Source organism: Nomascus leucogenys, chromosome 10 (assembly GCF_006542625.1).
Source record: "Nomascus leucogenys isolate Asia chromosome 10, Asia_NLE_v1, whole genome shotgun sequence".
Classification (NCBI taxonomy): domain Eukaryota; kingdom Metazoa; phylum Chordata; class Mammalia; order Primates; family Hylobatidae; genus Nomascus; species Nomascus leucogenys.
Genome location: NC_044390.1, coordinates 61035077 through 61051211, shown reverse-complemented (window position 1 = coordinate 61051211; position 16135 = coordinate 61035077). Strand labels below are relative to the sequence as shown.

General features: G+C 51.9%; 1 protein-coding gene across 1 annotated transcript; it reads left to right on the top strand.

Moving 5' to 3' along the window:
• Positions 1–399: 399 nt before the first annotated feature.
• LOC100586770 (putative protein C3P1) lies at positions 400–15322 on the top strand. The gene is made up of 11 exons (XM_030821871.1): positions 400–470; positions 758–843; positions 952–1091; positions 3924–3992; positions 6185–6236; positions 6412–6498; positions 8689–8764; positions 9035–9203; positions 12010–12099; positions 12252–12550; positions 15227–15322. The coding sequence occupies exons 1-10, from the start codon at positions 400–402 to the stop codon at positions 12501–12503; spliced, it is 1092 nt and encodes a 363-aa protein (XP_030677731.1). The 3' UTR covers positions 12504–12550; positions 15227–15322.
• The last annotated feature ends 813 nt before the right edge of the window (positions 15323–16135 follow it).

The window sequence follows — 16135 nt, the reverse complement described above, 5'->3', positions numbered from 1 at the left end:
CTGGAGCAAAAGTGCTGTGAGGCTGGGCTCCGGGAGAGCCCAGTGGGGCTGTCCTGTGAGGAGAGGATCTGGCATGTCCGCCATGGTCCAGCGTGTGTGGCTGCTTTCCTGGACTGCTGCCATCTGTCTGACACCCTGACTCAGGAGGCTCGAGAGTATCAACTGCGTCTGGGGACAAGTGAGGGGGCCATGGCAGGAGATGCAGGGCGGGGGGCTTCATGGAGGGATATAGAGTGACATGGGACAGGTTAAGGGGTGATATGGGCCATGGAGGGTTGGAGAGGAGGACTCCACAAGGAGTCTGGTGGAACATGGAAGAAACATGAAGGAGACTCCACCTCACACCTGCTCCCTCCAGCGGATGAAGAGGAGGACTTCGATGACCTCTTCTTGGATGACATGCCTGTGCGGTCCTTGTTCCCCGAGAGTTGGCTCTGGAGGAAGTTCACTCTGCCAAAGAGTGAATCGGGGTAGGACATCAGCCTCCATGCCAGAATCTGGTCCCAGGTCCTTGCAATCATCAGTGGATGCTGGTCAGGGACAATGACCCCAGCAGTGACATTGAGCCTCAGGACAGTCCCACAATTGGGAAAACATCTTAATGGATTCCCTAAAAGGATGACCTTCTAGGGATGCTGTCACTAATGAGGTGACCTGATGATCCTCAATAGTGACCATAACCCCTGCATGGTGACCCCTAATCCAGAAGCTCTATCCATGCAGCACAAACTCAGTGATGTTTTCTCACTCACAACAGCATCTCCCATTACCCCATCTCTGCGAAAGTGCCAGATTCCATCACCACGTGGCAGTTTGTGGCGGTCAGCCTCAAGGCTGGACAAGGTGAGCCACAGCAAGCCCAGTGCCAAGAGAATGGGAGTATGGTGACCTTACCCAGCCCCTCCCACAACCAAACCTCTGCTTAAACCCAATGTGCTCTCCTGGCTGTAGGTCTCTGTGTCTCGGACCCCTTTGAGCTGACAGTTATGAAATCGTTCTTTGTGGACCTTAAGTTGCCCTCCTCCATGATCAGGAATGAGCAGGTCCAGATCCAAGCCGTGTTGTACAATTTCAGGGATCGCCAGGCCAAGGTGAAGCCCCAAGCCCTCAACTTCCTGCCAAAACCTCTGCTAGCGTGTATTTTATTTTATTTTTTAATGACTTTATTTCATTTTATTTATTTTTTGAGACAGAGTTTGCTCTGTCACCCAGGCTGGAGTGCAGTGGCACGATTTCGGCTCACTGCAACCTCTGCCTCCCAGGTTCAAGCGATTCTCCTACCTTAGCTTCCTGAGTAGCTGGGACTACAGGCGCCCTGCCACCATGCCTGGCTAAGTTTTTTTTTTTTTTTTTTTTTTGAGACGGAGTCTCGCTCTGTCACCCAGGCTGGAGTGCAGTGGCGCAATCTCGGCTCACTGCAATCTCCGCCTCCCGGGTTCACGCCATTCTCCTGCCTCAGCCTCTCCGAGTAGCTGGGACTACAGGAGCCCGCCACCACGCCCGGCTAATTTTTTGTATTTTTAGTAGAGACGGGGTTTCACCGTGGTCTCGATCTCCTGACCTCGTGATCCGCCCACCTCGGCCTCCCAAAGTGCTGGGATTACAAGCGTGAGCCACCGCGCCCGGCCACCTGGCTAAGTTTTGTATTTTTAGTAGAGACGGGGTTTCGCCATGTTGGCCAGGCTGGTCTCAAACTCCTAACCTCAAGTGATCCACCCACCTCGGCCTCCCAAAGTGCTGGGATTACAGGAATGAGCCACCGCACCTAGCATATTTTATTTTATTTTTGGAAACAGAGTCTTGCCCTGTCACCCAGGCTGGAGTGCAGTGACGTGATCTCGGCTCACTGCAATCTCACCTCACAGGTGCAAGCAATTCTCGTGCCTCAGCCTCCCCAGTAGCTGGGATCACAGGTGTGGGCCACCATGCCTGGCTAATTTTTAGTATTTTGGGCAGAGACAGGATTTTGCCATGTTGCCCAGGCTGGTCTCAAACTCCTGAGCTCAAGTAATCCACCCTCCTCAGCCTCCCAAAGTGTTAGGATTACAGGTGTGAACCACCGTGCCCAGCCTGTTAGTGTGTTTTAGAAAAGGAAATTCGGTGTATTTTTATTCCTATGGGTCAGTGAAGTGGTGGCTCTTTTGGAAAATCTAAGGTATTCTCTTATTTAGCCAGGCACAGTGCTGCACACCTGCAGTTTCAGCTACTTGAGAGGCTGAGGTGGGAGGATCACTTGAGCCCAGCAGGTCAATGCTGCAGTGAGCTGTGATTGCACCACTGCACTCCAGCCTGGATGACAAAGTGAGACCTTGTCTCTACAAAAAATGATCTTAAAAAAGTTAGCCAGGCTTCATGGCATGCACCTGTGGTGCCAGCTGCTCAGGAAGCTAAAGCAGGAAGATCGATTGAACCCAGGAGTTTGAGGCTGCACTGAGTTGTATTTGGACCACTGCACTCCAGCCTGGGTGACAGAGCGAGACCAAGAAAGAAAGAGAGAAAGAGAGAGAGAGAAAGAAGAACAACAACAAGAGGAAGAAGAAGAAGAAGAAGAGGAAGAAGGAGGATGAGGAGGAGGAGGGAGAGGAGGAGGAGGGGGGAGGAGGAGGAGGGAGAGGAGGAGGAGGAGGGGGAGGAGGAGGAGGGGGAGGAGGAGGAGGGGGAGGAGGAGGAGGGGAGGAGGGGGAGGAGGAGGGGGAGGAGGAGGAGGGGAGGAGGAGGAGGGGGGAGGAAAGAAAGAAAGGAAAGAAAGAAAGAAAGAGAAAGAGAGAAGGAGGGAGGGAGAAAGAAAGAAAGAGAGAGGAAAGAAAGAAAGAAGAAAGAAAGAAAAAAAGAAAGAGAGAGGAAAGAAAAAGAAAGAGAAAGAAGAAAGAAAAGGAAAGAAGAAAGAGAAAGAAAAGAAAGAAAGAAAGAAAGAAAAAGAAAAAGAAAGGAAAAGAAAGAAAGAAAGAGAAAGAAGAAAGAAAAAAAGAAGAAAGAGAAAGAAAAAGAAAAAGAAGAAAGAAAGAAAGAAAGAAAGAAAGAAAGAGAAAAAGAAAAGGAAGGAAGGAAGGAGGGAAGGAAGGAAGGAAGGAGGGAAGGAAGGAAGGAAGGAAGGAAGGAAGGAAGGAAGGAAGGAAGGAAAAGGAGAAAAGGGGGTTGAGCATGGTGGTTCACGCCTGTAATCCCAGCACTTTGGGAGGCTAAGGCTGGCGGATCACAAGGTCAGGAGATCAAGACCATCCTGGCTAACATGGTGAAACCCCGTCTCTACTAAAAAATACAAAAAATTAGCCAGGCGTGGTGGCGGGCCCCTGTAGTCCCAGCTACTCAGGAGGCCAAGGCAGGAGAATGGTGTGAACCCGGGAGGTGGAACTTGCAGTGAGCCGAGATCCCACCACTGCACTCCAGCCTGGGTGACAGTGCGAGACTCCATCAAAAAAAAACAAAGAAAGAAAGAGAGAGGAAGAAAGAAAGAAGAGAAAGAAGGGAGGGAGGGAGGGAGGGGGGGAGAGAGAGAGAAAGAGAAAGAAAGAAAGAAAGGAGAGAGAAAGAAAGAAAAGAAAGGAAGAAGAAGGAAGGAGGGAGGGAGGGAGGGAAAGAGGAAAGAAGGGAGGAAGGAAGGAAGGAAGGAAGGAAGGAAGGAAGGAAGGAAGGAAGGAAAGAAGGAAAGTTAAACCTCACAACAACCCCATCAGATGGGTACTATTATTGTTCTTGGTTTAGAGATGAGGAAATTGAGGCACAGAGAGGTTAAAGGGCTTGCCTGGAGTCACACAGCACATAAATGGCAGATGGGGCTCTGACTCAGGCTGGGTCTGTGGTCCTCATCACTAGGCTTCGCTGTCACCTACTCGTGCATCTCAGGGTGGGGAGGGGACTGTGACCCTAGGGTCCTGGACCACACCATACATCGATACCCCCTCCCTTTGCCCATCCTGCCCTAGGTCCGAGTGGAGTTCCCCCACAAGGAGACGCTGTGCAGTGCGTCAAAGCCAGGAGCACCATCCCGCCAGGTGGTGGTCGTGCCCCCCACCTCCTCCAAGATAGTACGCTTTGTGCTTCTTCCTCTGGAGACAGGCAAAGTGGACGTGGAGGTCAAGGCTGTGGGCTACGGGGTCCAGGACCACGTGAAGAAGACACTCTTGGTCCTGGTAATGGGCACCCCCAACTCTCTAGCTGCTGGTGCAGACAGCGGGGCTTCCACCAGGTCCAGGCAGGGCATGTGGGCCCAGGATCGATAAGCAAGGCTCCTAGACGGGAGTGAGGTGAGAGAGAACAGATTTGAAAGTTCAGTCAGTTGGCTGGGCACGGTGGCTCAAGCCCGTAATCTCAGCAGTTTGGGAGACCGAGGTGGGTGGATCACCTGAGGGCAGGAGTTCGAGACCAGCCTGGCCAACATGGTGAAACTCCAACTCTGCTAAAAATACAAAAATTAGCTGGGCATGGTGGTGCACACCTGGAGTCCCAGCTACTCGGAAGGCTGAGGGAGGAGAATCGCTTAAACCTGGGAGGTGGAGGATGCAGTGAGCCGAGATTGCACCACTGCACTCCAGCCTGGGTGACAGAGCGAGACTTCTCAAAAAAAAAGAAAAGAAGAAAAAAGTTTAGTCAGTGGACTGATGTGAGGGGGTCGGGTCACAAGCCCCCACTTCAGAGTTTTGGAGTCAGGCCTGGGTTCTAATCTTGTCTCTGCTGTGTGACCTTGGGCAACTTACTTAACTTCTCTGTTCTGAGCCTCCATTTCCTTGCTTGCAGGATGAGGATAATCATCATATCCATGAATAAACATAGAGCTGGGAAAATGACCCAGAACCAGTGTATGGCCCTATCAAAAATACTTTCTTAGGCCAGCCTTGGTGGCTCATGCCTATAATCCCAGCACTTTGGGAGGCCAAGGCAGGAAGATCGCTTGAGCCCACGAGTTCGAGATCAGCCTGGGCAATATAGCAAGACCTCTCTAGAAAAAAATTAAAAATTAGCCTGGCATGGTGTTGTGCACCTGTAGTCGCAGTTACTCAGGAAGCTGAGGGAGGACTGCTTGAGCCCATGAAATTGAGCCTGAAGCTGAGATCACGCCACTGCACTCCAGCCTGGGCGACAGAGCAAGACCCTCTCTCTAAAAAACAAACAAACAAAAAACTTTATTTACTTAACCAACACATGTTTAACACTTAAGATATAAATGCTTAAGCATATTAACTCAGGCCGGGCGCAGTAGCTCATGCCTGTAATCCCAGCACTTTGGGAGGCCGAGGCGGGTGGATCATGAGGTCAGGAGATCAAGACCATCCTGGCTAACACGTTGAAACCCCGTCTCTACTAAAAATACAAAAAATTAGCTGGGCGCAGTGGCGGGCGCCTGTAGTCCCAGCTACTCGGGAGGCTAAGGCAGAAGAATGGCATGAACCTGGGAGGTGGATCTTGCAGTGAGCTGAGATAGTGCCACTGCAGTCCAGCCTGGGCAACAGAGCGAGACTCGGTCTCAAAAAAAAAAGAATATTAACTCAGTCAGGTGTGGTGGCACCCCCCTGTATTCCCAGCTATTTGGGAGGCTGAGGTGGGAGGATCATTTGAGCCTAGAAATTTGAGTCCAGCCTGGGCAACCTGAAGTCTTTTTTTCTCTGGAAAAAAAATTAACTAGGCCAGGCATGGTGGCTCATGCCTGTAATCTCAGCACTTTGGGAGGCTGAAGCAAGTGAATCACTTGAGGCCAGGAGTTCAAGCCTGGCCAACATGGCAAAACCCTATTTCTACTAAAAATACAAAAATTAGCCTGGCTTGATGGTATGCGCCTGTAATTGCAGCTACTCAAGAGGCTGAGGCATGAGAATCCCTTGAACCTGGGAGGTGGAGGCTGCAATGAGCTGAGATCATGCCACTGCCTCCAGCCTGAGTGACAGAGTGAGACCCTGTCTCAAAAAAAAAAAAATTAACTAATTCAGCCCTCCAAACAACCCTATGAGTGAGGGACTATTATTATCCCCCTTTGACAGATGAGAAAACTGAGGCAGAGAGAGGGTAACTAATTTTCCCAAGGACACACAGCTAGGAAGCAGAAGAGCTGGGATTCGAACCCAGGTTTTGGGGCTCCAGAATCTGTGCTTATCACAGCCAAGCAATGCCTCCTCTCACCATCACTGCGATTGTCATTTTGACTGTGGTTGCTGTTTTTGCTTTTGACTTATATCCTCATCTCATCCCTCAGGCAGGGGGTCAGATCCAGCAAACGTCCTATAGCATCGTCCTGGAACCCCAAGGTTTGTCAGATCTGCAGGGGACATGTGAGAGCCTGGGGCTGTGCTAGGGAGGAGGAAGGAGTCGGCATGAGGGGATATGCCTAGGTGGGGATTCCGAGCCCCAGTCCCGGGCTCTGTGCACCCTGACTTCCGCAGCGCCAGAGCCCACTTGTCACAGAAGGTTGTGGTTATTCAGGTCAGACCCAGACAAAACTGGTGCCAAGACAGGAGTTCTTGAACATGGTACCCGACACGGAGGCGGAAGTGTTCATCAGCGTTCAAGGTGCTGGGGGACACAGGGACGTGGCGAGGGCTGACACTGGGTCCTCTAAGGTCCACAAAGCACCAGGGCAGGAGGAGCCATGTGGGGCGATCAGTAAACCTTGGTGGCTTAGGCATAGGCCACTCCCAGGGTGACCCAACTCCCACCCGACAGGTGACATCCTTGGCGAGACAATTGTGGGCAGCCTGACACCCAGTGAGATTCAGCGGCTGCTGCGGGTCCCCACGGGCTGCCCTGAGCAGACACTGAGCTCCCTGACGCCCGTCATCATCCTGTCCCGCTATTTGGATACCACCGGCCAGTGGGGCAAGGTCGGTGTGGAGCACAGGGACCAGGTGATGAAGAATATTGTCAGCGGTGAGAGCGGGAACCCTCCTGGGGCCTCCATGAGGGTGCCTGGGGATCTCCTAGAGGGTGGCTGAGGCACCCCCAAGATTGGGGAAATCATGGGACCCCCCCAGCCCCCACCTCAGGCATTAACACCCAAACTATGACTCCTTCCCCAGACTACAACCTGATACCAATTCCCCAAGGTCATCCCCCAGCTGTGACACACCCATGGGAATTCTTCACCTGACCACTTTCCCAGGCTTCAATCTTTTTTTTTTTTTTTTTTTTTTGCGATGGAGTTTCGTTCTGTCACCTAGGCTGAAGTGCACTGGTGTGATCTTGGCTCACTGCAACCTCCGCCTCCCAGGTTCAAGCCATTCTCCAGCCTCAGCCTCCCGAGTAACTGGGATTACAGGTGCCCGCCACCATGCCTGGCTAATTTTTGTATTTTTACTTTTATTTATTTATTTATTTTGAGACAGACTCTCACTCTGTCGCCCAGGCTGGAGTGCAGTGGCGCAGTTTCGGCTCACTGCAACCTCCTCCTCCTGAGTTCAAGTGATTCTCCTGCCTCAGCCTCCTGTGTAGCTGGGATTACAGGTGCCTGCCACCACACTCGGCTAATTTTTGGATTTTTAGTGCAGATGGGGTTTTGCCATGTTGGCCAAGCTGCTCTAGAACTCCTGACCTCAGGTGATCCACCTGCCTTGGCCTCCCTAAGTGCTGGGATTACAGGTGTGAGCCACCACGCCAGACCTCCAGGCTTCAATCTTATGACAGACACCCTGATTTCTCCCAAAAAGCCATCCTGCAAGAGGATGTCATACTCAGGCCCTGCCCCAGGTTACACCCCCTCAGTGCTACTCCCAGGGAACCCCAGGGAACACCCAAGCAGCAAACCCCAGAATAACCCCAGGCAGTGGCCTCTTGGTTGCACCTGTATGCTGATACTTCCCCGGGTTACAACCACACACCCCAGGGAGCAACCAGAGATGAACACCCCTAGTAACACCAACAGACCTCTGAGTTAATTGGTCCCAGGTTACCCTCAGACTCCAACTTTCCCTCCAGGTTTTCTCAAGCAGTAATCCCACAGGTAATGTCCAGATACTGTCACTCCAATGCTCCAAGCAAACAGTAAACCTTCAGGGGAACTTCAAGTAATACCCGAGTAGCGAGGCTCGGAATACACCTGAAAGGCTGGGTGTGGTGGCTCACGCCTGTAATCCCAGCACTTTGGGAGACCGAGGCAGGTGGATCACCTGAGGTCAGGAGTTCAAGACCACTCTGGCCAACATGGTGAAACCCCGTCTCTACTAAAAATACAAAAATTAGCCAGGTGTGGTGACACATGCCTGTAATCCCAGGTACTCGGGAGGCTGAAGCTGGAAAATGGCTTGAACCTGGGAGATGGAGGTTGCAGTGAGCCAAGATCGCACCACTGCACTCCAGCCTGGGCGATAGAGCAAAACTCCATCTCAAAAAAAAAATAAAAGAAAACTCCCACGTAGCACCCCTCAAGTTGCCCCATCTCCCAGGTTACATGTGGACAACACCTTCCATGATTTCTTCCAGCAGCAACTCCAAGGGTAGCATGCCCTGCCCCAGAGTCCCTGAGGTGAAAGTTTCCTGGGTTACACCCAGAGACAACTGCATCCTGGGTCCCTCAAAGTCATTCCTGAACCCTGCTCCTCACTTACATCTGGGCCCTAAACATCCCTCCAAAGTACACCTGGACAACAGGTCTCCCCTTCTAGCTTACCTCTATATGTGACACCCCCATGTCACCTCCAGTCCCTGCCTGCCAGGTTATTCCTGATAACACTGACTGTCCCTCAAAGCCCTGCTCTGTTTCCCCAGGCTACACTCGGATGCTGACCCACCGGAGTTCAGACGGCACCTACCACACCTCCAAGGGGAACCCAGGAAGCACTTGGTGAGGATGACCCTGTCTCTCCTGCCACTGCCACCCTGGCAGCCCAAGGGGCCAGCCTGGGGTCTGATGACCCAGGAGCATCCACGCTGTAGAGTCGGGGGGTCTTGGGGTGTCCAGTGCACGGCCCTGGGCCATTCTACCCTGGCAGACGTGGGCAGCGGCGAATGACTGGGGTCCACCTGGAATGGTGTGGACCATGGTGTAGACTCCCCTGTCCCAAAGCCCCCTTGGCTGCGGTTCGCAGGTGTCACCTTCGCTGTCTCCTGACAGGCTCACAAGCTATGTGTTCCGCGTCTTTGCCCTGGCCTACTCTATGATGACGACTCAAGTGCTTAGCCTGTCCTCTCTCTGTGACATGGCCAACTGGATCATCATCGACAGGCAGGCAGAGGATGGGCACTTCCTGGAGAAGGGCCCTGTGGTCATGACATCCATGCAGGTGATCACAGCCTTCCCTGCCTGGGCCATTCAAACAAATCCCAGGGACTCTGTGCACTAAGAGGGAGATTTCAGGCTCCCAATCTGTTCTCGGGCAGAATGAGAACAGGAAAGAGCTGAGGCTCAGTGCCAAGGATAACATCCCCCCCGGTCTGAACCACCTCATACTCTTGTTAGAATGTGGGTGAGGCTGGGCATATCTGGGAACCCATATCTTCTTCATCCCCACATCAAGCAGTGGCTTGCCCTGGCCCTCCTCCCTCAGGAACTGAGTCCTCCCCAGCTTGCACACCCATCCCCACCAAGAGTCCCCTCACACCAGCATCCAGAAATGTCTTTCAAACGCAGCCTGGCAGGTCTCTCCCCTGTTCAAACACCTGCTGTGGCTCACAGCTATCTTTGTCTGTATCACCTCCTAGGCCTCACCTCACCACTCCCTTCTCACTATTCACAATTAACCACTCATAGGCTCCTCCAACTCTCCTCCAAAAAGCGCTTTTGCTGCCCTCTCTGCATGCACCAGGCCAAATTATTATTATTATTATTATTATTATTATTATTATTATTAATTTATTTTGAGACAGAGTTCCACTCTGTCACCCAGACTGGAATGCAGTGGCATGATCTCAACTCACCGCAACCTCCGTCTCCTGGGTTCAAGCGATTCTTATGCCTCAGCCACCAGAGTAGCTGAGATTACAGGCATGTGCCACCACATCCAGCTAATTTTTACATTTTTGTTTTAGTAGATGGGGTTTCACCATGTTATCCAGGCTGGTCTCAAACTCCTGGCCTCAAGTGATCTGCCCACCTCGGCCTCCCAAAGTTCTGGGATTACAGACATGAGCCACGGCTGGAGTGTAGTAGCACGATCTCGGCTCACTGCAAACTCTGCCTCCTGGGTTCAGCCTATTGTTATTATTTTTAGGGACAGGATCTTGCTCTGTCACCCAAGCTGGAATGCAGTGGCTCAATCATAGCTCATTACAGCCTCAAACTTCTGAGCTCAAGAGATCTCCCTGCCTTAGCCTCCTCAGTGGCTGGGACTACAGGTGCACACCACCATTCCTGGCTAATTTTTTTTTTTTTTGAGATGGAGTCTCGCTCTGCTGCCCAGGCTGGAGTGCAATGGTGCAATCTCGGCTCACTGCAACCTCCATCTCCCGGGTTCAAGCGATTCTCCTGCCTCAGCTTCCCGAGTAGTTGGGACTACAGGCATGCACCACCATGCCCGGCTAATTTTTGTAGTTTTAGCAGGGACGGGGTTTCACCATGTTGACCAGGCTGGTCTTGAACTCCTGACCTCAGGTGATCTGCCTACCTTGGCCTCCCAAAGTGCTGGGATTATAGGCATGAGCCATCGCCCCTAGCACTGACATGACCTTTTTTTTTTTTGAGACGGAGGCTTGCTCTGTCGCCCAGGCTGGAGTACAGTAGCATGATCTCAGCTCACTGCAACCTCCACCTCCTGGGTTCGAGCGATTCTTCTGCCTCAGCCTCCTGAGTAACTGGGACTACAGGCAAGTGCCACCATGTCTGGCTCCTTTTTGTATTTTTAGTAGAGACAGGGTTTCACCATATTGGCCAGGCTGGTCTTGAACTCCTGACCTCGTGATCCACCCCGCCCCCCCGACCTCCCATAGTGCTGAGATTACAGGCGTGAACCACTGCACCCGGATTTTTTTTTTAAACAGAGTCTTGCTCTGTTGCCCAGGCTAGAGTGCAGTGGTGCAATCTCGGCTCACTGCAACCTCCGCCTCCTGGGTTCAAGCAATTCTCCTGCCTCAGCCTCCTGAGTAGCTGGAACTACAGGCTTGTGCCACCACGCCCAGCTAATTTATTGTATTTTTAGTAGAGACGGGGTTTCACCATGTTAACCAGGATGGTCTCGATGTCCTGACCTCATGATCCACCCACCTCAGCCTCCCAAAGTGCTGGGATTACAGACATGAGCCGCTGCGCCCAGCCGACATGACCTTCTTATAAGGACACCAGTTATTAGACTTAGGGTCCAACCTAATCTAGTATGACCTTTTCTTAATTTTAATTACATCCTCAAAGACCCAACCAAATAAGATCACATCTTGAGGTCCCGGGTGAACATGAATTTCGGGGTCACTATTCAAGTCCAGACAGGGGATGAGGGTGGAAGCTGGGGTACTAAAGTGGTGTTTGGACCCTGAGTTGGCCATTTTCTAGCAATGGGAAGACTTTTCCACTCTGACCTCAGTTTTCTCACCAGTAAAATGGCACTGCTGCTAGAATGCTCTGAGATGGTCTACAGAACTCACCTTCTTGTGTTGATAGCTTTTTGTTTGTTTATTTGCTTTGTTTTGTTTTTGAGACAGAGTCTCTCTCTGTCGTCCAGGCTGGAATGCAACGGTGTGATCTTGGCTCACTGCAACTTCTGCCTCCTGGGTTCAGGCAATTCTCTCAACTCAGCCTCCCCAGTAGCTGGGCTTACAGGCACCCGCCATCATGCCCAGCTAATTTTTGTATTTTTGTAGGGACAGGGTTTCACCATATTGGCCAGGCTGGTCTCAAACTCCTGACCTCTGGTGATCCTCCTGCCACAGCCTCCCAAAGTTGCTGGGATTACAGGCATGACCTACCGCACCCGGCAGATAGCTTTTGTTCATAGGGAAGACCCCAGGGAGGCAAACCTCTCCTCTCTGTCTTCATCCCACCTCCACCATCATCCAGCCCAGAGCTGGGTACCTGGAAACTTCTCAGGGTCAGACAGGAGAGGCTGAGGAAGGCATCTCCAAGACGCTGAGGGAATCACAGATGGGACTCTGCTTCCACAGGGTGGCTACCAAGGCTCCGAGGAGGATGTATCCCTCACAGCTCTTGTCCTGATAGCCCTGAATGAGGGAAAGGAGTTGTGCAGCCAGAAGGTAGGACCCCAGAGAGGAGGGCAGGATCTGTAAGGTCCTCTAGCCCCAGCATCTGGAAAGCTCCCCCACCCTCACGTCCCTCTGGCTCCCTTTAACTCCCAGACTTCTTTCCTCTGATCATCTCCTTCTGGCCCCTCCCTCTGACCCTCTAGAATTTGATGGTCAGCATCGAGAGAGCCCGTGGCTTCCTGGAGAGAAAACTTCCCGACATTCAGACAACCTTTGCCGTAGCCATAGCCTCCTACGCACTGGCCCTTGCCAACAGCTCCCAAGCCAACGACCGCCTGGACAGCTTTGCCAGCCCTAGTGGGTGTGGGATGCTTCTTAATCAACCTCAGTCATGGAGTGGGGAGGGGGTGATCTCAAATCCAGCAATGTGTCATTCATCACTTAGTGTTTCCTGAGCATCCACTGTGTATCAACTCTTGAGCTCAGAACCTGTGAGACCAAGGTGAGCAACACTGATAAGTTCCCTGCCCTCAAGGGTCCCACCGTCCTTGGAAGAGACAATCAGAAGATAGGCAGGTCACCATATAATTCCAAACTGAGGCTGGGAGCAGCGGCTCATGCCTGTAATCCCAGTACTTTGCGAAGCCGAGGCAGGAGGATCACCTGAGGTCAGGAGCTTGAGACCAGCCTGGCCAACATGGTGAAACGTCTCTACTAAAAATGTAAAAATTAGCTGGGCATGGTGGCGGGTGCCTGTAATCCAAGCTACTTGGGAGGCTGAGGCAGGAGAATCGCTTGCAGCCAGGAGGCAGAGGTTGCAGTGAGACAAGATCACACCACTGCACTCCAGCCTGGGTGACAAAGGGAAGCTCAAAATAATAATAATAATAATAATAATAATAATAATTCCAAAATGAGACAAGCACTGAGATGATAACACTCAAGGTGGGTGGGAGAGATGGCAAGGGGAGGGGAGTACAGGTTGGAGGCTGAGATGAAAGATGGAAAGACATACCTGCTAGGTGTGATGGCTCATGCCTGTAATCCCAGCTACTTGGGAGTCCGAGACAGGAGGATTTCTTGAGGCCAGGAGTTCAAGACCAATCTGGGCAACATAGTGAGACCCCATCTGTAAAATTGTTTGTAATTAGCTGGGTGTGGTGGTGTGCACCTGTAGTCCCAGCTACTAGGGAGGCTGAGGCAGAAGAATCACTTGAATCCAGGAAGTCAAGGCTGCAGTGAGCTGTGATCACCCCACTGCACTCCAGCCTGGGCAACAGACCAAGATTCTGTCTCTATCTAAAAAATAAAAATAAAAAAATAAAAAATAAAACTTTTTTTTTTTTTTTTTGAGACGGAGTCTGGCTCTGTCGCCCAGGCTGGAGTGCAGTGGCACGATCTTGGCTCACTGCAACCTCCATCACCTGGGTCCAAGCGATTCTTCTGCCTCAGCCTCCCAAGTAGCTGAGATTACAGGCGTCCACCACTGCGCCCGGCTAATTTTTGTATTTTTAATAGAGACGGGGTTCCACCATGTTGGCCAGGCTGGTCTCAAACTCCTGACCTCAGTGATCCGCCCGCCTCGGCTCCCAAAGTGCTGGGATTACAGGCATGAGCCACCGTGCCTGGCCAAAAAAAAAAATTATTTATTTATTTATTTATTTATTTTGAGACGGAGTCTCGCACTGTCCTCCAGGCTGGAGTGCAGTGGCGCAGTTCCACCTCCCGGGTTCACGCCATTCTCCTGCCTCAGCATCCCAGAGTAGCTGGGACTACAGGCGCCCACCACGACGCCCGGCTAATTTTTTGTATTTTTAGTAGAGACGGGATTTCACCGTGTTAGCCAGGATGGTCTCGATCTCCTGACCTCGTGATCCACTCATCTCGGCCTCCTAAAGTGCTGAGATTACAGGCTTGAGCCACCGTGCCCAGCCAAAAAAAAAAAAAAAAAAAAGAACGCTTTTTAAGGCACACCTTCATGAAAGGCCATGGACATTTCAAGCAAAGGGAACAGCACAAGCAAACACCCTGAAGTGGAAAGAGTGCTTCGTGTTGTCAAGGATGGAAAGGTTATAAAACCTGCCCATGGGCTGGGCGCAGTGGCTCACACCTGTAATCCTAGCACTTTGGGAGGCCGAGGCGGGCGGATCACTTGAGGTCAGGAGTTCGAGACAAGCCTGCTCGACATGGCGAAACCCCGTCTCTACTAAACATACAAAAAATTAGCCGGTCATGGTGGCACATGCCTGTAATCCCAGCTACTCGGGAGGCTGAGGCAGGAAAATCACTTGAACCTGGGAGGCGGAGCTTGCAGTGAGCCAAGATCGTGCCACTGCACTCCAGCCTGGGCATCAGAGTGGGACTCCATCTCAAAAAAAAAAAAAAAATCCCATGGCTGATCCTATCTCATCCCCAAAGGTCCATATCCCATCTTCTCCATTCTGCAAGTCAAGCAAAGTGGAACTAGGAAAATTTGCTTGCAGTGGGACTGGAGGGACCTGAAGGATTTTTTTTTTTTCGTCCAGGCTGGACTGCAATAGCATGATCTCAGCTCACTGCAACCTCCACCTCCCGGGTTCAAGCGATTCTCCTGCCTCAGCCTCCTGAGTAGCTGGGATTACAGGCACCCACCACCACACCTGGCTAATTTTTTTGTATTTTTAGTAGAGACGGGGTTTCACCATGTTGACCAGGCTGGTCTCGAACTCCTGACCTCAGGTGATCCACCTGCCTTGGCCTCCCAAAGTTCTGAGATTACAGGTGTTAGCCACCATGCCCAGCCAGGAACTTTTTTTTTGAAACTCAATTTCGCCATCGGAAAAGAGAGTCCCATCTCCTAGGGTCATTCTGAAAATTGGATGTCCACGTTTCCTCAGTACAGAGCTTCACATAAAGTAGGTGATCAGGACTGCGCACGGTGGCTCACGCCTGCAATCTCAACACTTTAGGAGGTCGAGGTGAGAGAATGGCTTGAGGCCTCCCGGCCTCAAGACCAGCCTCAACAACATAATGAGAACCCCCCCAACCCCCACTCCCCCATCTCTACAAAAAAATAAAAATAAAGTACATGATCAATAAGATAGCAGATGAGAAAACTGGGCCAGATGACACAAGGAGAGGGCAGGTTAAGGTGGGTGGGCCCAGCTCTGGGTGACAAGGCGGACGTCCCTGTTTCTAGACCAAACCCACTGGCCGGTGGATGAGCAGAACCTGGGCTCCCTGTACACCATTGAGGCCACAGCCTATGCGCTCATGCAGAAGCTGGAGCTGGGCCGGTACAATGAGACGCACGCCATAGCCAAGTGGCTACTAGAGAAGCGGGAGCTGGGAGGAGGCTTCGGGTCCACCCAGGTGATGGGGACCCCCGGGAGGTGAGGGTCAGGGTCGCTAGCCAAGGTGCTGACACGCCCAGCCCAATGGGGGAGTGTGGGGGCTGTCCGTGGTGCTGACACGCTGGCCGATGGTTTCTCGAGTGCTGTCTGTGGTGCTGATCCACGTTCCCCCACCTCCGCGCCCCATTCCAACACTCAGACAACGGTGGTGGCCCTTGAAGCTCTGACCCGCTTCCGCGAAGCTGTCCCCTTCAAGGGCGTCCAGGATCTCCACGTCCAGATCAGCGCCCCCAAGAAAGCCCTGAATGTGAATTGGCACATTGATCACAGCAATGCCTACCAACAGCGGTCAGCAAAGGTATGTCACTGAGGGGCAGGCCAGAGTCCATGCAGAGATGGCACTGGAGATGAGGCCAAGCGTCATGTCCCTGCTGATCTCCCTCCTCAAAACATACCTCAAGATATGTGGCTATACTGTCAATGTATTGATTCATCTATTCCATCAACATTTCCTGAGCATCTACTATGTATCAGTGACTCTCCTAGGCATTGGGGTTATGTTATGAAAGATCCATGGTCCCTGCTCTTATAGAATCTAGAAGAGTCCATAAGATCTACAAGAAAATGGCCCGAGTGCCATGGCTCACGCCTGTAATCCCAGCACTTTGGGAGGCCGAGGTGCGTAGATCATCTGAGGTCAGGAGTTCGAGACCAGCCTGGTTAACATAGTGAAACCCCATCTCTACTAAAAATAC